The sequence below is a fragment of the Lepidochelys olivacea genome (genome assembly GCF_965140295.1).
Source record: "Lepidochelys olivacea isolate rLepOli2 genome assembly, chromosome: 14".
NCBI classification, from domain to species: Eukaryota; Metazoa; Chordata; order Testudines; family Cheloniidae; genus Lepidochelys; species Lepidochelys olivacea.
This window is the reverse complement of record NC_140424.1, coordinates 12,811,691-12,835,278: the sequence shown is the minus strand read 5'-3', so window position 1 is coordinate 12,835,278 and position 23,588 is coordinate 12,811,691. Positions and strand designations below refer to the sequence as shown.

Sequence of the window (23,588 nt, the reverse complement as noted above, 5' to 3'; positions counted from 1 at the left end):
AATTACACCAACCTAAGCGCTGGTGTGGACAGAGCTATGTCAGGGGGAGAGCTTCGCCCATCAGCTTAGCTGACCCCACTAACTGGGGATGGATTAAGTTGATGGGAGAGCACTCTCCCGTTAGCTTAGAGCTGCTACACCAGAGAGCTTACAGTGACACAGCTGCATCGATGCAGCTACATCACTGTAAGCTCTCTAGTATAGCAATAGCTTAAGACTTATACCCTGACCTGAAAAGAGTTATGTAAAATGAAGGTAGTGTTGTGTCAGAGAGGAGGAGGATAAAGGAATCATCAGAACAAAATGTGTTAGCATCTAAACTTCTGTCCTAGTTACAGGTGGAACAACATTTAAAGCTAGGTTTCAGAGTAGCAGCCGTGTTAGTCTGTATTCGCAAAAAGGAAAGGAGGACTTGTGGCACCTTAGAGACTAACCAATTTATTTGAGCATAAGCTTTCGTGAGCTACAGCTCACTTCTGAGCTGTAGCTCACGAAAACTTATGCTCAAATAAATTTGTTAGTCTCTAAGGTGCCACAAGTCCTCCTTTCCTTTTTATTTAAAGCCAGTTTAAGTGCGTGTGTCAAGAGTGGTAGACCAGGCATCAGAAAAAGATTTGTCATGTATCACTATTGTAGGCTAAATTAGAGTGAAAATTAACATTCTGAAGTCATAATGTAATCAGAGTGCAGTTACAGCACAATAAGCCATTTCTACTTACTTTGATCAGCATAATTTTTTGCTTTCAGTTCAAGCTGTCGTGTTTGTGATTCTAATGATTCCACTCGGGTCTGTAAGTCCTTTTTTTCTTGTTCTTGAGAATCTTCAAATTCAATGAATTTCTGACAAAAAACAAATAAAATATTCAATACTGTGGTTAGACACTGAGCAGCAAGGTTAGGATTTTCAAAGAAGTCAAAGTTAGTCCGCTAAAGCTCACAAATTCAAAGGAAGTGGGTAGCTAACTCCCTCAGGCCTTTTTGAAAATCCTAGCTTAACTTTTATTAAGAAGAATATATAGTAGTTTACTTTTCCTGAAACACTAAGCTGCAGAATTTCAAACATTTTAGCTACTGAACGGTAGTTCTAACTAGCGTGCCCATTTTTCAAAGTCTTAAGGTACCTAAATTAGGGTGACCAAATCTGCAAGTTGGGCTCCTCTACTTCCTCTTACTTTTTACATGTTGTCAAGGTTCCTCCCCCACTCTGAACTCTAGGGTACAGATGTGGGGACCTGCATGAAAAACCTCCTAAGCTTATCCTTACCAGCTTAGGTTAAAACTTCCCCAAGGTACAAAATATTACCCCCGTTATCCTTGGAATGGCCGCTACCACCACCAAACTAATACTGGTTACTGGGGAAGAGCTGTTTGGACGCGTCCTTCCCCCCAAAATACTTCCCAAAACCTTGCACCCCACTTCCTGGACAAGGTTTGGTAAAAAGCCTCACCAATTTGCCTAGGTGACTACAGACCCAGACCCTTGGATCTTAAGAACAATGAACAATCCTCCCAACACTTGCACTCCCCCTTTCCTGGGAAATGTTGGATAAAAAGCCTCACCAATTTGCATAGGTGACCACAGACCCAAACCCTTGGATCTGAGAACAATGAAAAAGCATTCAGTGTTTTACAAGAAGACTTTTAATAAAAAATAGAAGTAAATAGAAATAAAGAAATCCCCCCTGTAAAATCAGGATGGTATATATCTTACAGGGTAATTAGATTAAAAAACATAGAGAACCCCTCTAGGCAAAACCTTAAGTTACAAAAAAGATACACAGACAGAAATAGTTATTCTATTCAGCACAATTCTTTTCTCAGCCATTTAAAGAAATCATAATCTAACACATACCTAGCTAGATTACTTACTAAAAGTTCTAAGACTCCATTCCTGTTCTGTCCCCGGCCAAGACGACTACAGACAGACACACAAACCCTTTGTTTCTCTCCCTCCTCCCAGCTTTTGAAAGTATCTTGTCTCCTCATTGGTCATTTTGGTCAGGTGCCAGCGAGGTTACCTTTAGCTTCTTAACCCTTTACAGGTGAGAGGAGCTTTCCCCTGGCCAGGAGGGATTTCAAAGGGGTTTACCCTTCCCTTTATATTTATGACACATGTAATTATAGACTTTTTTCTTACTCCAACAAAGAGGCTTTTTTGCTTTTAAAGATGTAAACCTTACCACCTTCCTGCCTCTAAATCTGTTCAGTCCTGTCCATATACTGGAAGAAGTGTGAGGAGCTCCACGGGACTTCTAATGTAAGTTTTTCCTTCCCAGCTCCTACTGTAGTACAACAAGCAACAATGCTCTGACAACATGATAATGCACTGCCCTCTAACTATTAAGTATTGTGTGTCACTTTCAGATCAATACTGAGTCAACACCCATTCTGGATTTACATGAAGTGTAGAAAATTAATCCTATTCTCTTAAGTAGAATAAATTCTTCATAAGCCAACCTGTCTTACAAAGAGTAAAATATGAAGTATTGGAAACAGTACCTATTTGTTATATAGGCTATAGAAGAGCTAACATGAAACAAGTCTTGAAGACCTGATAAAGAAAGGTGAGTAATTCAACTATCAACATCTTAATCATCAGCCAGACTACTAGTCCTCATGTTGTAACAACTAGGATCATGACCATAGCTTTATAGGATCATAAATAGAACAGTTTCATTTCCATAAACTATTCTCAGACTGATTTCCACTCCTGAAGGTAGAAAGCAAACCGTGGGAACTTGAATAACATTTACAGTTTAAGTTTATAGTGAGCACACAGCATGCCATTTACCTTATGTAGCATTCCAGTGTTCATTTTTGGAGCATTCTGTCCAAATTAACTTCCCTTGATCACTTGGCCAATAAGGTGTAATCGAAAAAACTTTAGAGCAGTGCCAAGCAGACTAAGTTAACTTATTTTAGAGTAGCAGCTGTGTTAGTCTGTGTTCGCAAAAAGAAAAGGAGTACTTGTGGCGCCTTAGAGACTAAAATTTATTTGAGCATCCGATGAAGTGAGCTGTAGCTCACGAAAGCTTATGCTCAAATAAATTTATTAGTCTCTAAGGTGCCACAAGTACTCCTTTTCTTTTTAAGATAACTTAGTCCTCTACAACCACTCTGGCCCTTCCTAACCATAGATACTTACCTTCCAGCACAAAGTATGATCACACGCAGCTACCGAGCATCCTAAAATCCTTTGTAAGAGGGACTGAACACAAGTGGGAGTGGGAAAGAGGAAAAACAGGAAGTGTGTGTTAAGGAACAAATGCCAGCAGTACTGCTGCCATCCAGTTAGAATTACATCCAGGAATCAATTTTTTAATACTAACCTTTCCATCTAATAGTTATTACTATTCAATAGCCTGGGAGTAAAGTTTATGATCTGAGTCCAATTCCTATATAGGCATTTATGCAAAATTAATTTCTACTAGCAGCTAAAATCCCATGTTGTCATACAGATGTGGCGGCTAGGCCAAGTAATCCACTATCTGTGTTGTCTCCCTCATACAATGATTAAAAATGGCCAAGTGTACATTATGCTTAATCAACTCTCACATACAACTCTTATTAACTTTAATACTGAGTGGGGGGGGGGGACGATGACACAGCAGTCTTAACATGCATAGCAAAGTTTTAAATTGGGAGTTAAAGACACGCAAGCTAAAAGTGTTTAATGAAAGTTAAAGTTCTAGTTCAGTTGTTTCAGGTAACGTTAGTCTTCATTGTTCACACAAATGGATGCATGAGTAATTTAAGTATAACAGTACAGTAATGGTATTATATGCAAACTGTGGGAGTACTGTGATGAACCAAGTTGTTGTAGTTCCAATATCACAAGTGTCCAACAAGCAATGCTTTATTGTAGCTACACTGTACATAACACTTAAAGTTCTAGCTAACTTGTTTTGATTCTTTCAGGGATGGCTGGAAAGTAATAATAAAATAGTCCAGTTACTAGCTTCATTTCATAGTAACTAATACAATGTGTGGTTACATATTCTAGTATTCAGCATATATAATAATGAAGATAACAGAAAATAACCTAAAGCCAGAAAGCTAAAACGGTTACAGAAAGGGTGCGGTCTTATCTTCTGAAAATGTTTTTCCCCCCATCTCCTGACTGTGATGTGTGGAAGTGAGATCAGCATGAGGAAGTAAATCAGATGCAGAAATATGCATAAGAAACTAAACTCAAAGCTATGCATAGAGTGAGCACAAGACCTGTAGGTCTTTGGCAGTGCATAGGTCTTGTGCTTACCCTCTGCACAGGGTGAAATTCACTCAGCATATTTTGTAGGTAATGGACTTCTAAAGTTGATGACAAAAAAAATGAAAGTGATAGGTGAAGTTCTAACGACTCAAAAGTACTTTTCCAGTTCAAATGATTATACTTGAACTGATCCAACGGTCTAAAAAAGGGTGGACTTTAAAAACCACAGAAGTTACATCTGTAGGGAAAGCATACCACCTCAGAAAACAGACCAAAAAAAGCACTCTCCTTCGCATAGGAGAAAGCTGAGCTTTCTCTATATTTCTGATCTAATGACAATAGGAAACAGGGGTCTTTATACGTATGGAGGCTCCTTTCGGTGACAGACTCCTTGACCTCACTGCAAGTTCACTTAAATCATCAATCCTCACGCTGTCACACATGGAGCACTGGTGGCCCAGGGAGCTCATTCTTATGGACCTAAGAGCTGGCAGGTCTTATGGCACTCCTTGTTTCCAATCGCAAAGAGCGGCCTATTCTTTACCAATATTACTCATCCACACAAGCAATTGCTGTAGTTGTAACAGGGATGATATACGATTATGAATAAGATTAATGAGAAGTTGGGAAGACAAGTGGTCCACATGATGATCTATTAAGATGACGTTGATATAGGACTCCTGTGTGAACAAGTAGCTTTTCAAAAATATCATGTCAAAGTTGATTGTCACTCTTGAGACTATTCCCCACAAATATTGCATTGAAATAGCTTGTTCACAATTGTTTATATCTAACTTTTATGATCTATCATCAAATTTTAGATTATCCATAAAGGGAAATAGAGAGAGAATTCATAACACTTTATGAAAGCACTTTATTTCTACAGACCAATGCAGCAAGAAATTTAATACAGACCAACCAGCAAGAAATTCTGATTAAGCCAAATTACCTAAATGCACTGTTTTCTATTCATACTATAAACTTGAAGAAAAGTGCCTTCATATAAGCTGTTACATGGCTATCATAGGACTCAATGCTGTTCATATGACAGCGCTTGGAGCAAAATGCGAAGAGAAGCAAGAACAGCTGATGCTGAAAGACAAGTAAATGGTTTTGTGGTTCTCTGCTTTAATGAAGGGAGTTCATATTTAAATTTATTAGTTTATACCAGTATTCCGATGAACTGCTGGAAGAAGGAGTGAACAGTTTAACTATTTCCCTTTGTTTTAGTAATATTCACTAGTGAAATATATGGTGTAAAAATACGACCGGAAACCAGAAACATACAACTTGCACTTTTGTAACTGCTTCTACCGCACCACATTAAAGTAAGCAAAAGAAAATGGGCAAGAATAGGTATAAACACAACTGCAACAGCATTGTCAAATGGAAGCAAATTAACAATTTCCTGAAGTCACGTGTCACATGAGTGCAAAAGATTAGCAACAATTTTACTTCTGAATCAGCTGTTTTTATTTCCATTTTAATGTCATCACCGCACATAAAACCAAATATAGATTTAGTTTTTCATCCTTTTACACAATTTCTTCTGGAGCTGCTCAGGACTTAGCTAAAAAACACACCAGTTTTCAAATTAAGGTTGTTGTGGTTTTGCTTGCTTGTTTGGTTGGTTTTTTAACTAGTTAAAGGTAATTCTCTTGCTCATTCCACTGCTATTTTAAAGATTTACACTGGACAATCTAAAGAGATGCTAAGGACCTAAGTTCTATTCAAGGGGAATTATGTTCTATCCAAAACAAAAGAATATTCACCTACGAAACAAAAGAATATTCAAAATAGGTGAAGTTATTCAAAGGGACAGTACCAACTTATTTCTATTTTTGCCCATATTGTTACAAGTAACACCTAACATGAACGTAACTGGGAGATTAGAGAAAAACAGACATTTCTCTCAAGTTTACTTTTTGCATCCGACAGCACTATGCAGAGTTCGAGTTGCTATTTCCCTGTGTAGTCAGTTTTCCCTGTTTATGTAGATCTTCCACACAGCAAAAGCGGTGGGAATAAAAAACATTTTCAAAAATAGGGAATTTATTGCAAAGCCATAGAAATTGGCAAGGCAGCTCAGCTTAAACTACTTTTAACTTTTAAAAGTGACTAGATTTCAAGGTAACATTCCTTTAGAAGTGAACTGACGTTGAGGACCAACTTCAACAATTCTATCAAATGACATTTTACAAAATATCAATTTGTAGCAAGCATTCCCCAAAATTTAGATGAACATAACAGCAATTCAACATGCCATGTAAAGCCACTCCTTGGTTTTAGTAGTTAAATTACACTAACACTTAATACTTCTTCAAAGCACTTTCTAGGTATTAATCTTCACAACACTCATGAAAGGCAGCTATATTTCCCATTTTGCACACTGCAAAATAAAGAAGGTATTTAAGTGACTTGCCCAACACCTCAGTACATAAACAGCAAAACTAGGGGTGGACCATAAGTTCCTGGCACTCAGATTCATGCTCCATCCACTTGATTACTACTTACCATAGATCAAAAACTACACATTGAAAGTATGTGACATTCAAAATGTCAAATCTGGATAAGAGTTCTACTCTTGTAAAAGTTAGAGTATTTGAGTTTGCTCACTGCTGAATAAGAGTAATTTTAAATATTTAACACTGTTAACCTGAAATCCTAAGCAGAAAAACTTTAGCCATGGTCTTCCTCACTATTTCTAATTAGTCTACAATACTTAAACCCATTTAATGGGAAGCTGGAAACTAATTTCCTTTTCATGCTTACAAAAAAAAAATGTATGTATTAAAGACGTCAGGTTTCAATAATAGGTTAATTTAATAAGTTATGGGGCAAGTCTATAAACCCAAACCCCAGATAAACGTTTCTTTGCTGAAAGAAACTGCTTGTGGCTGTTGTGCTGTTTTTAAGCCCAGGAGTAACATTAAGCAATTATGTGACTCAAAGCTCCCGTAAAACTTTTCTGCCACCTCCCCATAGCGAAACATAGACCTGTGTGCTCCTCCAGGAACTACAATCAGAAGTATATTTATAAGACACAGCAACATAAAAGTTCTTTTCTTCCTCTTCCTCATTTCTTTGTTGCTTGTTACTTAGACTATACTGGAACCTTTATTAACAAATTTTCCTAATTCTCATTTTGTAAATATAAATGGTCACACAGCAGTCACATGCAAAACACTGGCAAAATATCCAGATATCCCATCTTCTCAATTTTCATTTAAACCAGGAAACTGAACAAACATCACATGAATAAAGTTTCAGAGTAACAGCGTGTTAGTCTGTATTCACAAAAAGAAAAGGAGTACTTGTGACACCTTAGAGACTAACCAATTTATTTGATGCATCCGATGAAGTGAGCTGTAGCTCACGAAAGCTTATGCTCAAATAAATTGGTTAGTCTCTAAGGTGCCACAAGTACTCCTTTTCTTTTTATGAATAAAGTTATGCAGGCAGCTTCTTACTGATTATGAAAACTGATCACATGCATCAGTCATTGAAGAAATGACTGGCACCCAAAGAATAGCTAAAAGAAGCAGATTTTAACTTTTCATTTTTGGAGATCATTACCAAAAGAAACCCACAATCACAACTTGCATCATGTCACACAATGCTAATGAGGAAGAAATACAACAAAAATGGGAGCTTACTGATTAAAGAACAGTGAAGCAAAAAAGGTTCTGAGTTAAGAAACAACATAAATATTCATCATCAAGCTACGCCAAAGAAAAAAATTCCTATAATGATAGCGAGAAAGGGGGAGAGAATTATTCAGAATAGTCAAAAGTTGGGAAGCCAAGCAATACCAGGTTTTTAGTAGACAATATGGAAAAATATCGTAAGCATTAGGTCAATCAAGCAACAGAAGAGTTCACCCAAATAAGTCAAAGGACTATCAAAGCCAACCATTTGTTAAAAAATTGCCCCTTAAAAGAAAGCAATAGTATGAATCTGCAACTCATGTACCTTCCCCCTCATTTTATTTCTGCTGGTTACCCTTTTGTAGAAGCATCTTTGCATTAGTACCAAATATTAAAAAATGGGTGCTATGACTGTATTTGGAAAATGCATATACATCTTTGACTGTATCATGCATTTTTTAATTTATCATACATATGTTAATGGAGTAATTGAAAATGGCCTGTGAGTACTACAGGTGTGCCTTCATGTTGAAAGGACAATCAGTGTGTTCACATTTGAAAACATTGCCTTAAAGTTAGTTGCAGTTTCAGCGACTATCAATAAGGACTTTTGCTGTAATTGAGTAACTATTTTAGTCTACATTATATTGGTCACCTCAATTGTCTTATAGAAATAGAACACTACTATACTGCCATAGATATACCTACAGGTGCGCACTTCTGAAAAGTCCATAAGAGCTGGAACAACATCACATTTTGTTCCTGAGCTTTGTTATAGTTTCTGTTCCATGTTGCCGAGACCCTTTTTTTCATATTTCACCTTAGTATGAACCATCTTTGCAATATAGTCATGAAACTTTACCAGTCCATGAAAATAAGTCAAATACCCCCTCTTCCTTTTCACCTTGATAATAAAGTGAAATTCAATCACCTATCAATAAACTGATTCCCTTGGGAGTTAATGAGCAATTAATTTTGCAAATCTGGTATAGAAATTTATCATATTCTTTTTATTGGTTTAGACAAAAACTAGACGCAAGTCTTTAGAGCAAAGATGTGTGTATTCATACTGTATTTCTTTATAATTTTATAATAAACATCCTTTGTTTTGTAGTCTTCTTGCCTGTTCAAGTGTGACCTGTAGCAATTTGTACCTTAACCTTTTTTCACATGATTTTAGAATTATTTGCATTGCACTACAGAGTTAATTTTACTAGGCTTGTAAAACAACTCTTTCTAAGTTAAAAGAAGACAACACTAGTACGGAAAAAGACTACTTTCAGAAACAATGCTTTTCAGTTTTCAAAACAACAGAAAGTAAAGAACATGAAGATGAGTGCAGGAGAAGAAGCCTATGTCTGGACATGGCAGTTGGCTAAATTAAGGATAATGGTTTCACTCCAATTTTGGAGAGATAGCGTGTTGGAGGAAATAATTAAAGCAACAGTGCGGGACAGTATTGTTTGACACTTTTACACAAGGGATGCTTTACAAATTTTTACTCTCTGAAATAAGAAACTGGATGATCTACCTTGACACACCCAACCGTGGAGCTTATTATGTGGTATCATCACTGAAGGACTATGCTACTGAACTATCTCTAGCCACCTGCTGCTCATCTAAAGCTTCCATCCACCAGCCCAGGGAGTTACAGCCTGAACAGCACTGCCGATTTCTACACACCACATAATGTATCATTTTTCAGTCACACCCACACAAGATATTTATAAGGAAGGACAATAAAAATAACTACTGAGCGTCTTAACTTTAGAAAATTCACAGTGGGGAAGTTTGAGATACTGATTCATTTAATGTTTGGTTCCTTGACTACTCTAGCAAATAGTATTGTTCTTCTGTCTGACCCATGTGAATAAAAGAAAAACAAAATCTTCTCGCACTGTTCTAGTCAGTTATTTTAAGAGTCCCAAATAAAGAAGAGCCACATAAAAGAGTGGAAGCTGTGCACTGAGATAAACAGCTTGCTGTAATTAACTCTGTATTGCCATTTTCTAACTCTGCATTGTCTATTCCTAAAAAAGGAATATGATGTACAATACATTCCTCTGACCAGGATGCTATGCGTCAGTACAGTCTGAAGAAAGGGGGAAATATCTGTTTCCTTACCCCTACAAATAAGCCACTTGTTTAGCCATGATATGGCCATCTCTACACCTCAGATGAGTTGGTACAAAGTTGGGTGTCTGTGTGTGACCTACCTTGTATGGGAACCAGGTGAAGCCAGCCTACTACAGCCTAATACTCTGGCACGCTGGGAAGTGGGGTAGCTCCACCGTCCCACCAGCATGGGAAGAGGATGTTAAAGCACCCTGCACTTCGCCCTACGAGGTGGAAGCGAGTCCCGGGAGAAGGAGCTCGAAGCCTCCATCCCACTCCCAGGAAAGGAAACTAGGCTTAGGAAACATACAGCCGGCCCCGGACCTCGTCGGCCCGGCCCCTACTCTCACCCTACCGCGACCCTTATATTGCTGTATCCCAGGAGCATCCGAGCCCGGCTCCCCCGCCCTCCTCGGCTTGCTCTAGCGGCCCCACCTCCCAGGTCCTGCCGAGCCAGTAGGGCGGCCCGGCCCCCTCTGCTGTGCCACGGGCCAGTCCCGCATCCTCGCCCAGCGCCGCCGCTAGCTCGTCCCTGTGAGCAGCCCCCGACCCCGCGGCCCCCTCACCTCCTCGGCCTGCTTGCGCAGCGCCTTCTCGCGCTCGTACTGGGTGAGCAGCTGCTCGTTGTCGTCCCGCAGCAGCTCCAGCTCCACGCTGGCCTCCTGGCTGTGCGCGCACACCGAGTCCAGGTTCTCCAGCACCGCCACCACCAGCGGCATCAGCTCGGCCACCACCTCCTCGTCGTAGCGCCCGATCAGCCGCTCGAACTCGCGGTAGATGGAGCCCGCCAGCCCCGACACCCGCTCCGACATCATGGCGGGGCCCGGGCCGCCCGGGTCTTCCTGGTACACCACGCCGTCCGCCAGCTCCATGGCCTCGGTGCGGCCGGCCCGCCTGGCTCCTTCCCTGACAGGCCCCGGCCGGGCGGCGGCTCTCAGCGCCTCCTCCCCACTCTGCGGCGGGGCCTGGCCGAGGGCGCGGGCGCACCGCACTGACCTCACCCACAGCGCCGGGGCGGGGCGCGGGGCAGCGGCGTCACCTGGACAGGGCGGGGCCGCATGCGGTGTACGGGGGAGGGGGAGGGGGAATGACGCGCCTGCGTCGCCGGACTCACCGCGGCACAGGGGCGGAAGCGCGGGCCACGCTAGAACGTGTGAGGCGGGGCTTGCGTGGGGGGGGAGGGGCGAGGAGTCGCCGGAGGCGTGTGGGCGGGGGACTGAGGTCCCTGGGGCAAGGGGCAGGGTCTCTGCGAGGAAGGTCCTAGCAGGGGAGGGGAGCAGCCCAGTGGTGCTGGGGAGACAGCCTGGGGGAGGGGCTTAATGAGGACGGGAACGGAGTGGGCGGGGCCTGTTGGCTGAGGGAGAAAAGGTGAGGGGCATGTGGGGAGGGGACTGTCAGGGTAGGAATGACGTGACCTGCAGGGGGAGGCTGCGCTAAGGGAAGAGGCACCTGTATCAGAGGCTTTAGCCTTTTGGGGGCTAAGGGGTGGGGAAGGGTGTCTGACCTCACTGAAAGGAGAGAGTGGGGCGGGGAGAAGGGATAGGTGGGTCCACACTTAAGTCTTGTGATGTTTTGTAGGGGATCCAGGCCAAGAGCCTTGAGTCAGCCTTTGTGTCATATGGGTGGGGCAAGGCATGGGGAGATAATACATGTGGCAGTATTCCACTGTAGCCAGCTCCTGCTTCCTGAACATCTCAGTCAACAAGAAAATACATTCCAGAAAAATGACATCAACAAGTCTTGAGGAAACTTGAGGCATTTATACTGCTGAATGCTGCATAAATGGTCTGAAGTAAATAGGCTGAACTTCAAAAAGGACAAATGCAAAGTACTCCATTTAGGATGGAACAATCAGTTGCACACATACAAAATCGGAAGTGACTACCTAGCAAGGAGTACTGCAGAAAGGTATCTGGAGGTCACAAGCTAAATATGAGTCAACAGTGTTACACTGTTGCAAAAAAAGCAAGCATTTTCCTGGGATGTACTAGCAGGAGTGTTGTAAACCAGACACAACAAGTAATTCTTCCACTCTACTCCACACTGATTAGGCCTCAGCTGGAGTACTGTGGACAAATTGGAGAAAGTCCAGAAAAGAGTAACAAAAATGATTAAAGGTCTAGGAAACATGACCTATCAGGGAAGATTAAAAAAAACTGAGTTTGTTTAGTCTGGATTAAAAAAAAATTGAGGGGGGAACATGATAATAGTTTTCAAGAACATAAAAGGTTGTTACAAGAAGGAGGGAGAGAAATTGTTACCTTTAACCTCTGAGGACAGGACAAGAAGCAACGGGCTTAGTTTGCAGCAAGGGCAGTTTAGTTTGGGCATTAGGAAAAACTTCTTAACTCTCAGGGTAATTAAGCACTGGAATAAATTTCCTACGGAGGTTGTGGAATCTTAATAATTGGAGATTTTTAAGCGCAGGTGTAGACAAATACCTGTAAGGGATGGTCTAGATAATACTTAGTCCTGACTTGAGTGCAGGGTACTACACTAGAAGACCTCTCAAGGTCCCTTCCAGTCCTATGATTCCATAAAGCACTTGAAACAGTTGTAGGAAACACAGCAGCCTGGCTGGTGGAGCCCAGGTGAATATGCATTTTCTGTAATATGTTTTATTAGCATATTTCACAAATTATTAGATGATGAAAAAAATCTCACAATCCCACTCACTGTACAGTCTCTAACTCAGAGACTTCAAGAGTTTTGACTGACGAGATCATCTGTATGTTTCTTTCTAGTATGTGCCCCACCAGCATCAATGGTGTTAATTGTTTATACTTTGAGGGCCCTCTGCTGGCTATGCAGCAGTAGATCTTAACACTGTTTCAGTCTAAATCAGTGGTTCTCAAACTTTTGTACTGGTGACCCCTTTCACATAGTAAGCCTCTGAGTGCGACCCCCCCCTTATAAATTAAAAACTCTTTTTATTATATTTAACACCATTATAAATGCTGGAGGCAAAGCGGGGTTTGGGTGGAGACTGACAGCTCGTGACCCCCCACGTAATAACCACATGATCCTCTGAGGGGTCCCGACACCCAGTTTGAGAACCCCTGGTCTAAATCATAGAATTTTAGGATTACAAGGGACCCCAAGGGTCATCTAGTTTAGTGTTTCTCAATGATTGGTCTGTGGACTGGTGCCTCTCCATGAGATCTCCCTGATATAATTTAGGAAGGCAGCAAGCTGGTCCCTGGTATCAAAAAGGTTGAGAAACACTGATATATAGTCTAACGCCATACCATGAAAATCCTACATTAGCAGAAGCTCTTGGAATTTTGAGGATATTTTTTCCTCATTTCTTGGTGCCAACTGGTGGATTTAAAAAAAATTTAAACCTGGAATAAATGTATCTCCAGATTATAACTATTTGAAGGCAGGTCAGATTTTGGGATTAAGCAGGCTGAACAATTGCTCTTTAATTGTGATAATACTTTATTATAAATACATGAATGAGCGAAACCTCACAATATGCTGGAGAAGCAAGCAAACATTATTATCCACTAATTATATATGAAGAAGTTGAGGCACAAAGAGGTTAAGTGAATTGCTTAAGGTCACATTTTGAGTCAGTGACAGAGCTGGAATTAGAATTCAGTAGCTCGTGGTTCCCAGCCCAGTGCTAAGTTCAAGGACTTTGCTCATCTCTCATCATGTAGTTTTCTGAAGTATTTCAAGGAATTAATATTAGGTATACATTTCAATACTGGTAAAAACTTTTGGAAAAAAATGTACACTGGCTGATAACAAATGGTTTATAATGAAAGATCCCTAAAATACGGAATGATGAGCTCCAATCTGGATATATTATATTCATATATGAATAATATGGGCTAATTTCTATACTATTTTAACATTAGAACCGAAAAAGAGAAACTTAGATTTGAAAAAGTGTTAGATACTCCATATTCCACAATTTTCATCAGCTATTTCAAGATTGTTTTGGAGAATACCACCATAGAAATTTTCTGTGGATTGCTATGAACTACTGGCTTTCTCTGAGTTTTAATGCTATAATGAACTGTATTGCCTGAACTAATATTACTGTTTATATTGCTAAGGTTACAAAGTCTATCAAATTAGCAAAAAATGCTATTTCAAAAAATGCAAGAGCTAATCAGGTAGTGAAGATCTAACTAATAGCTAGTCCATTAATTTCCACTGGAGAGCAAAGGAGGCTCATACTGTATTTTCATTTGGCCTGGTCCTGAACAATTACTGTACTTAAGACTTGTGTGTTGCACTGCGTATTTAGATACATCAGATCAGCGGGGTTGTATAGATGTAGGTCTAGTTATGACAAGAAGTAGATCCAAGCTACAAGGTGTGTACTCAGACTGGACCTTTCCCAATATTTAGAGTTGTACAGATGTAGGTTTTTAGCTCAGACCACTGTAAAGTAGGGGTCAGAGTCACAAACTTAGGATCCAGACCTGAATTCTCCAAAAAATTGAGGGAAGGTGTTCATTTCAAGGTCTTTGGGTCAGGCCTGTCTCATAAAATATCAGCCATTTCTAGGTGTCAGTGGTTCCCAAACTTGTTCCGCCGCTTGTGCAGGGAAAGCCCCTGGTGGGCCGGGCTGCTTTGTTTACCTGCCACGTCCGCAGGTTCGGCCGATCGCGGCTCCCAGTGACCGCGGTTCGCTGCTCCAGGCCAATGGGAGCTGCTGGAAATGGCGCGGGCCGAGGGACGTACTGGCCGCTGCTTATATTAGAGATGGTAATTTTCCCGGCATCCCCACTGCAAATAAATTGTGGAAAATCAGAGGTTGTGGGCATAAAAATACTTCACTGGATTTACATATTATGTAAAAGGAAATAAGAGAGCATATATCAGGAAACGAGATGCGGATTAAAAGGTCAGATGAAAGAAGGATCAAGGGCATCCACAGGAAAATAAAAATCCAATTAGTGGATTAAAGGTAAAAGGCCAAGGTATAAATAAAACGGTTTTAAGAAAGGATAGTGAAAGGATCAGAGCAGGACGAGGTCAGGAGCTAATACTATGTAATTGGGAAGGGAGGTTACAAAAGGAGTATATAAAAGAATGAAGTGAAATGAGAGATAAATATACAAGTGAGGAAGGCCTAAATATGAAGGGATAGAAGTGCAGAACCGTACCACTTTATTTCACCATTTCCAGAGAGTAGTTTTCAGTGGTTCACAGTCAAGCTAGAAGGGATCAATTCTGGGTCCAGTTCTGTTCAATATCTTCATTGATAATTTAGATAATGGCATAGAGTGTATACATAGTTTGCAGACAATGCCCAGATGGGAGGGAGTACAGGTGTTTTGGAGGATAGGATTAAAATTCAAAACGATCTGGACAAACTGGTGAAATGCTCTAAAATAAACAGAATGAAATTCAATAAGGACAAATGCAAAGTACTCCACTTAGGAAGGAACAATGAGTTGCACACATACAAAATTGGAAATGACTGCCTAGCAAGGAGTACTGCAGAAAGGGATCTGGGGGTAACAAGCTAAATATAGGTCACAAACTGACTATGAGTCAGCAGTGTAGCGCTGTTGCAAAAAAAAAAAAAAAAAAAAAAAGCAAGCATCATTCCCTGATGTATTAGCAGGAGTGTTGTAAGCAACACACAAGAAGTAATTCTTCCACTCTACTCTATGCTGATTAGGCCCCAACTGGAGTACTGTGGACAAACTGGAGAAAGTCCAGAAAAGAGTAACAAAAATTATTAAAGGTCTAGGAAACATGACCTATCAGGGAAGATTTAAAAAAACTGAGTTTGTTTAGTCTGGAGAAAACTGAGGGTGGGGACATGATAACAGTTTTCAAGTACATAAAAGGTTGTAACAAGGAAGAGGGAGAAAAATTGTTACCTTTAATCTCTGAGGTTAGGACAAGAAGCAATGGGCTTAAATTGCAGCAAGGACGGTTTAGGTTCGGCATTATGAGAAACTTCCTAACTCTCAGGGTAAACACTGGAATAAATTGACTAGGGAAGTTGTGGAATCTCAGTCACTGGAGATTTTTAAGAGAAAGTTAGACAAACAGCTGTGCAGGATGGTCTAGATAATACTTAGTCCTGTCATGAATGAAGGGAACTGGATGAGATGACCTCTCGAGGTCCCTTCCAGGCCTATGATTCTATGATTATTCCAACATTGGGAGCTACTACCATGAAAATTGTTATGCTCTATATTTGTATACTTAATAGCGTGCACAGAATCACAGAAATGCTTAATGTGGCATCATTAATGGACTAAAGAAAAATGTTATGATGTGAGCTTAAAAAGAAGGGGAAGAGATATAAAGACAGGTGGGGCAACAATGAAGAAAAAGTTAATCCCTTTCATGTCAGAATCATGAAGAGGAGGCTTGGGATGGAGAAGACAGAATGGCTATGAGGTCAGGGGTGCTAGTTGCTGGAAATGCAAAGAAACTTGAAAACCTATTTTGAACTGGATTTGGAGATAGGTAGAAAGCTAAAGAATGTAATGAGGTGGGATGGTCTCCGCCTGCTTCCTAGAATGGCACAACAATGGCTTGGCCAAAGCACTGTGGACCCTTGAAGTTAAAAAATTAGGGCAGAAGACTGTGAAAAAGGGAGCGTGTATATTTAGGATTTGCTGTTCAGATTTCCTATATACTAATTCTAATTAACTGGGGGGAGCCCCCCCCACAACCCAATTGTCACATAGGCATGTCCAGGCATGTGTTGGCAGGGCTGTGATATCTGTGTCCTACCATTTTCTCCACATTTATACATTTTATTAAAGCTAATGTTAAAAAAATTATATAATATATAGGTTAAGAAAAGAGTGTCTGTACATCTGGGTATACTACTTAGATTATCCACAACTACAAAGTTTGTTTTTAAAGTCATAAGATACATATAGTGCATAATCAGCAAGAACCCAAATTTAGGTGAATGAATTTAAGAATTCAGTTCAGATATTTAGCATCCATGCATTCAGGTACATTACTCATGAAAAAGTTATACAGCGAGTTGGTGGCAAAAAGCAAAATATATCAACGAGTGAAGATTGTCCCTCAGTAATTGAGAATTTAGGATAGGCAGGACACTTTCATTGTGGCTTTTTGCTGTTGTTTTAATGCTGCCAAAGTGACATAAAGGGAGTGGAAAGGACACCCTTGCTCTGGAGTAGGAGCGCTCACATGGGAGTGGCGGGGGGTCACTACACCAGTATTTGTGCTGGAAATGGCCCAACTTGATGATCACTTTAGATAAGCTATTACCAGCAGGACAGTGGGGTGGGAGGAGGTATTGTTTCATATTCTCTGTGTGTATATAAAGTCTGCTGCAGTTTCCACAGTATGCATCCGATGAAGTGAGCTGTAGCTCACGAAAGCTCACGCTCAAATAAATTGGTTAGTCTCTAAGGTGCCACAAGTACTCCTTTTCTTTTTGCGAATACAGACTAACAGGGCTGTTACTCTGAAACCTGTCTATAATCTGTAACACTTCCCCCTGTAGACACAAAACTGCGTGTGTATGACTGGCGGAGCACAGGGCGGTCTAGGCTGACTAGACAAGAAGTGTGAAAAATCGGGACGGGGATGGGGAGCAACAGGCGCCTCTATAAGAAAAAGCCCCATTTGGGACTGTCCCTATAAAATCCGGACCTCTGAGATCACCCTAGGGCGGTGACCGCACCCGCTTTGCACCCACTGCGCTCGCTTACAGGGGCGAAGTCTCCTTGGAAACCGTACCCAGGGCTACACGTTTACAGCCCGACCCGTGTCTCCCGTGCTGGGAATGCCTGGGGCTGCCCTGCGGCCCCTGCCGGGAAAGCGCCCGGAGCCGCCCCTGGCCGCGCGGCGGGCAGAGCCCCCAGCCCCGCCGGCCTCCCTTCCCCGTCCCGCTCCCCCCTGCCATAGAGCTGGAGATGCGCAGCAAGAGCGCCGCCCACTTGCCGGCGCAGTTAGGACTCGATGGGCCGGGAGTTGCTCTGCTCCCTCCTTAATCTTGCGTCCCCCCGTGTCGGGCCAGAGCGTCGCCTCAGCCCCCCGCCCCCGCCCCCGATGGCGTATCCGCGCCCCGGGACAAGCGTCCCCGTGGGGGTGTGGGGAGGAACACGGGTCCCTCGCGGCTGCCAGGCCGGCTCCGGCCCGCTCGGCGCTGGGGCAGCGGGGGGCGTGTCTAGAGCTGGGTGGTCGCGAGGCTGGGGGCGGCGGCGGCGTTACGGCAGCTACCACGCGACTCGCCGCAGGGGCCGGGACTGCAGGAAGGCGGGTGAGAGGGGGCGCGCGCGCTGCGAGGGATGGTTGAAGGGGCATGGGAGAGGGGCGCGCAGAGGGGGCTGCATGGGTCCAGGGCAGCTGCGGTTATGAATGATCCAAGTGACGCAAGCAGGGTCAATAGCAGGGGACGGGAGTTGTAATTAGATGTCTGCCTGTTGGTCTGAGGGCTGCCGTCCGTCCAGGGCTACTGGCAGCGGGAGCATTATTATTAGGTGTTGAATTGCTTTTTTTTTAATTTGAAGCCCTCTTAGCTCGTTCACAACTGCTCTGGAATAACTAGCTTGTTGTTTCTCAGATGGTTCAGTCTGTGGTATACTTACAGAAAGCACCATACTTTTAATGTGTCTATTCTTAGAGATTAGTTTTTAATGTCTGAAAAATGCTTAATTTTGGTTTTTAAAATGTTGACTATTGTAAACTACAGTGACTGTGTAGCTACTGTAGAAGTCAGCTTGTGCCTCTAAAAATGACACATCGGCTACTCCAGTATGACTTTCGTTCCTTCCATTCACCACGCACATTCTTAGCATACTTCATTACAACACTGACTGGCTGTAGATAACTATAGATCAAAGTGATACACCTGCTCTTAGGTTAGCCTGTTTTGTCTTAAATTGAAGGTAGCATCCTATCAGTGTGCACGTTGGAATACACCGACCTGCAATACAATCTGTATTTATCGCTTAATATAAAATCTTTTCATTCTTGGTATGGACTAATTGCTCTCCTCAATATTTATAGGGCTACTATGTTACATTTATTTTTGTAGCACTTTTTGGATATTCTTTGACTTACTAGTTCAGTGCACATAAGCACAATAAGGTTGTGGAAGATTGTGGGTACCCCTTCTAGATTTCTGTTGTGGCTGCATTTGCCTTCTGGTCCTGGAATACGGAGTCCCTTTTTCTCCTCTTGTAGGATGATGGCATCTATTTGTGAGCGCACTTTCATTGCCATCAAGCCTGATGGAGTCCAGCGGGGACTAGTGGGAGAAATCATCAAGAGATTTGAACAGAAGGGTTTCAAACTGGTGGCCATGAAATTCATGCAAGTGAGTTTCCTTCATTTCTATATTTCTCCTTTATGTTTGAAATGAGATCTTATAGCAGGCTAGTGTACTCCACTCGGTGAAAAATCTTTTGTAATTTTTTAAAATGAAATCTTAGCAGAAATATCAAATGTCAAATTTTGTGGCTGGATATTTTTGGAGACTTTCCAGCATCCAGCTGTAGCTAAATGCTTTTGACAGTTTGAGCAACCTAATTTTAGTAAACTGATGTCCTTAGTCCAAAGGGAATATTCTTATAGATGCCACTTACACTTAATAGGCATCTAGGGATTATCTACAGCAAAAAGAGGTTTCTTCTCAAAAGTAGTTAGATATTGATGAAACAATCTTGCTGAGTTAAACTGTGTACTGAAATAATTTTAAATTCATATAAACCAAGCAACACATCTAGCCAGTTGCTGTAATCACTTATTTTTAAAGAGCATGTCTGTTTAAGGATTAATAGTGCTCTGTGGTTAATCTCTTGTGATTTAAAGATACTCTTAAGTTCTTACAGTAAACTGCTCTTTTTGTGTGTGTGCAGGCCTCTGAAGACCTTCTGAAAGAACACTACATTGATCTGGAAGATCGGCCATTCTACGCTGGTTTGGTTAAATATATGCACTCTGGACCTGTTGTAGCTATGGTAAGCTTTTAAAAATAAAACCTGCTTAAGAAGAACTAAGCAGTTGATGTATCTTTTGTTCATAACTTCATTTGTGTTACATATTGAAAATGACACTAAGAACTTGAAATTAAATACTTAAAAAATTGATTAAATGTAGTTACAGGTACAACATGTTTCCCTTTAATTTGTGGTTTTACAAGTAAATCTTTCTTTTTTAAAAAAACCCTCTCTTTTCCCCTTTGCAATGTGCTGGGATGTAAACAACGGGAAACTGACTGCACAAAGTGCTGTCAAATACACAAAATAAGCAAACTGGAAAAAAGAACAGTGAAACATTTAATCTTTCAAGTAATGATATGTGTTAGATGTTGATTGTAACCTACAAGTGTGACTTTTTTTTTTTTTTGGAAAAGAGAGTGTATACCTCTAAAGTATTTGAGATCCCTATGAAGCTTTATGTGTTTAGGAAATTCTGTAATGGATTGCTTACCTGTTTGTTACACTTAAAGCTATTCAGTACCCTCTCGCTTTGGCTAACAGTCAGTGAATGACCACAGCTTGTCGGAGACAGTTTCACTCTAATCCTTCTATGCCTTGCCCATAGATTCTTTGAAAAAGGGGACTTAGCAACTGTACCATGATGGGATCAAGTTTGGATAACATTGCCAACTCTTACTGTGTTAGTTACAGTTTGGATTCCGTAATCTTAATGGATTTTATTTTTAAGGTGTGGGAAGGTCTTAATGTGATTAAGACTGGCAGAGTAATGCTGGGGGAAACTAACCCAGCAGATTCCAAACCTGGCACCATACGTGGTGACTTCTGTGTTCAAGTTGGCAGGTATGTTCTGAAACTGTCTTATCAAAACTAAAGCAGTTTTTAATCATACGCATACTGACCTACTTAGTTAATTGATTTATGATGAAGTTTGGTAATGTGAACACTATATCCAGTTGAAACTGTTGGAAGAATTCAAGCAGCAGAATGTAAATGTTGGAATTTGATCAACCTTATAGTAAGGACATATAGACAAGGTCTGAAATACTTTCTACAGAACCTCCATTTTTTCTTGGAGGTCTCCCATTTGAGTACTGACACAATCCTACTGATTTTATGAAAACTAATAAGCTCTCTGCATGATGACTTGCCTCCTGGTCCCTTTCTATAAGACTGTCCTGGTAAACAAGAATATGCCATTTTGTAACAACATGTATTTTTTAATGTTAAATTAGAATGAATGTTAGGAAATAACAGTTGGTACCAAAAACTTGCTAACTGCTGAAAAACCTGTAAGGACATTCAGGCCCTGATTCTACAAACTGATTATACATGGAAAGACCTCCATTAACTTCATCCAGATGCAGGGGTCCACTAGACAATGTAGGACTGGAGTCAAAGGATGTAAATGGAGACGTGGCTTTCCTTCTCCTTCCCCCATGATCAAAACTGATGAGAGAAGAAGCTTCTGTTGCATATTTACGTGTACATTTTATTAATACTTGTAGTCATAGTAACCAGAGAGGTTTTTCTAAAAAGCAAATTCTTGTGCTTTTAATTCTATAATTATTAATGACCTTCCTTTATCTTCTCTTAGGAACATCATTCATGGCAGTGATTCTGCAGGAAGTGCTGAGACAGAGATCAACCTGTGGTTCACTCCTGAGGAGTTGGTTGAATACACAAGCTGTGCTCATCAGTGGATTTAAGGGCTAGTCTGCTGTGGCAGCGCTTTAATGTGGCCAGTGTAGTCGGGGCAGGGCGCTGGGAGAGAGCTCCCAGCACTCTAAAAAAAAAAAAATACTTCCACAAGAGGCGTAGCTACCAGCTCTGGGGCAGTCTACAGTGGTGCTTTACAGCACTGAAACTTGCTGCGCTCAGGGGGGTGTTTTTTCACACCCCTGAGTGAGAAAGTTGCAGTGCTGCAAAGTGCCAGTGTAGACAAGCCCTAAGAGTAAAATCTGGTCTGTGACTTTTAACATCCACTCATTCCAATGATTAGGAATCCAGAAACAGTTCCTATTGCCATTATTCTTTAGTTATTTCAAGGCACTTCTGTATAAACTGGTGGAAATCTCTCTCTCTCTAATCTGTGTTGTGAATATTACATGTAACCAGTGTTAACAACTGTTGCTCTAATTAAAAAGCTATTGAATTATTAATTGGGAAGCTTTCTAACTCTCTGTGTGTAGACAAGAGAAGAGGATTACAATAGGGGAAAGGATCTTTAATTAACGACTAAACACAAAGCATAAACTTTCATGAAATGCCCTGTAACCCCCAGAGGATAACTTGGTATATAGTAACTCTGTAAATAGATCCATAATATCCTTAAAATACAGGAATTAAAGAATGATATAGAAGTAAGGTTAGCAAAAAGTAATTTAAAAAACTGTGATAAACAGCTATGGGAAAAATTCAATTTTTTTTCTCTCCAGAAAAGCAGTGCAGTTATACATAGGCAACAGCTTCACTTTGAAAATAAGGGTTTTAACTAGATTGCTACTTTAAACTCATTGTTTTCCACCTTAGGATCAGTCATTTATGTAGCATTTTAAGGCAGGATTAGCACGGCAGCTTTTTAAAATGGCCTTTTATGAGAAAAGAAGATTAATGTGCAAGGGCTGCTCAGTAAGCTTTACCTCTTGTCACTTCAGTGTAGCATTCTGTTTGACATTAGTAAGCATATCAGCATTGCATTATATCTCTGTGCAAACAACTGACGACAGCTCAGATATATTCTTTCCTTAATTGTTTGAATGGCAAAGTAAACTGTGCTTGGATAAGCTTTTTCAAAAGTGACTTTGGAACTCAGGAGCCTAAGTTTCAGTAGTAGTCAACGTGCTTTTTAAAACTTTACCCATTGTATTTAAACTTATTCATATGACAGTTTTTCTGTAATATTAAACAGGTCCCAGTAGTGCAGTTTAGTTCTAGCCACAAACCTTTCAGCGTCCTGCAGAGTTGCTATGGCTGTATTCAATGTCCAACTGTTGTATTCAGCTCAGGAGCCAGAAGTGGTATTTGGCTGAATAGTGGATACAGCAATAAATGAGTAGCATATTTATTCAGTTGTAATAGGATGTTAGTTAAAAAGCAAAACACAACACAACAATAATTATCTGAACACCCTAACATTGCAAATCATCATTAGAAACAAAATTTCCTCTTGTGTTTTGCTACTAACTTGTTGATATCACTCATTCCTAAAACAAAACCTGCACATAAACATTTGCCTTTGATTAAGCAATAGAAATTTAGTAGAATTTCATGTCCAATACCCAAGCATGATGAAAGCATTAAACCCATTTTTTAAAATGACGCTGGCAATTTAAATCTATTCAGAAAATCAGTATTTTTAGAAAAAAAACTTAATTTTTCTTTAAAAAGTGGACCAATGTACTTCAGCACAGTCTCTGTTCAGAATGCTCCTTTGACTGTAATAGATGCTTCTACATCACGCTATTTAGATCTGCCTTTTAAAATATTTGATAGCAGTAAAGTGAGTGTTGGAAAAAACTCAGAGGAATGAGTAGTAGTCTTGCTATAGCCTTATCTCCAAAACTGTACTCTTCCAGAGTCTGTGGCTGTGGGGTGCCAGAGGGAAGGGTAGTGGGAGAGTCTGTCTCCTAGTTTTGAGGAGGAAGAGATAAATGGTTATTTTCACTGGGAGGAACCAGAAGAAAGTAGAGCCTTGCTCCAATT

At 40.9% G+C, this 23,588-nt stretch overlaps 2 protein-coding genes and 1 long non-coding RNA gene across 5 annotated transcripts in view; 1 reads left to right on the top strand and 2 right to left on the bottom strand.

Annotated features, from left to right (window-relative positions):
* The window catches only part of SPAG9 (sperm associated antigen 9), a 105,694-nt gene extending 94,711 nt beyond the window's left edge, over positions 1–10,983 (bottom strand). For all 3 annotated transcript variants that reach the window (XM_084647198.1, XM_084647200.1, XM_084647199.1), the window contains exons 1-2: positions 10,539–10,983; positions 720–840 (exon numbers count right to left, since the gene is read on the bottom strand). In XM_084647198.1, coding sequence (XP_084503324.1) covers positions 720–840; positions 10,539–10,844 — 427 coding nt within the window. In that variant the 5' untranslated portion in view covers positions 10,845–10,983. The remainder of the gene's footprint in view (positions 1–719; positions 841–10,538) is intronic.
* A 2,434-nt stretch (positions 10,984–13,417) lies between these two features.
* Positions 13,418–18,019, bottom strand: LOC311531320. Its single transcript, XR_014714191.1, has 3 exons — positions 17,884–18,019; positions 15,099–15,321; positions 13,418–14,718 (listed from the first exon to the last, which is right to left on the bottom strand). It is a non-coding gene; the product is annotated as an uncharacterized lncRNA (long non-coding RNA).
* On the top strand, positions 17,897–22,045 carry LOC311531319 (nucleoside diphosphate kinase A-like). The gene is given in 7 exon segments (XM_084648585.1): positions 17,897–18,039; positions 18,041–18,214; positions 18,217–18,242; positions 19,129–19,261; positions 19,803–19,904; positions 20,614–20,726; positions 21,481–22,045. Coding segments are annotated over 7 exon segments (798 nt in total). The 5' UTR covers positions 17,897–17,901; the 3' UTR covers positions 21,593–22,045.
* Positions 22,046–23,588: the final 1,543 nt, after the last annotated feature.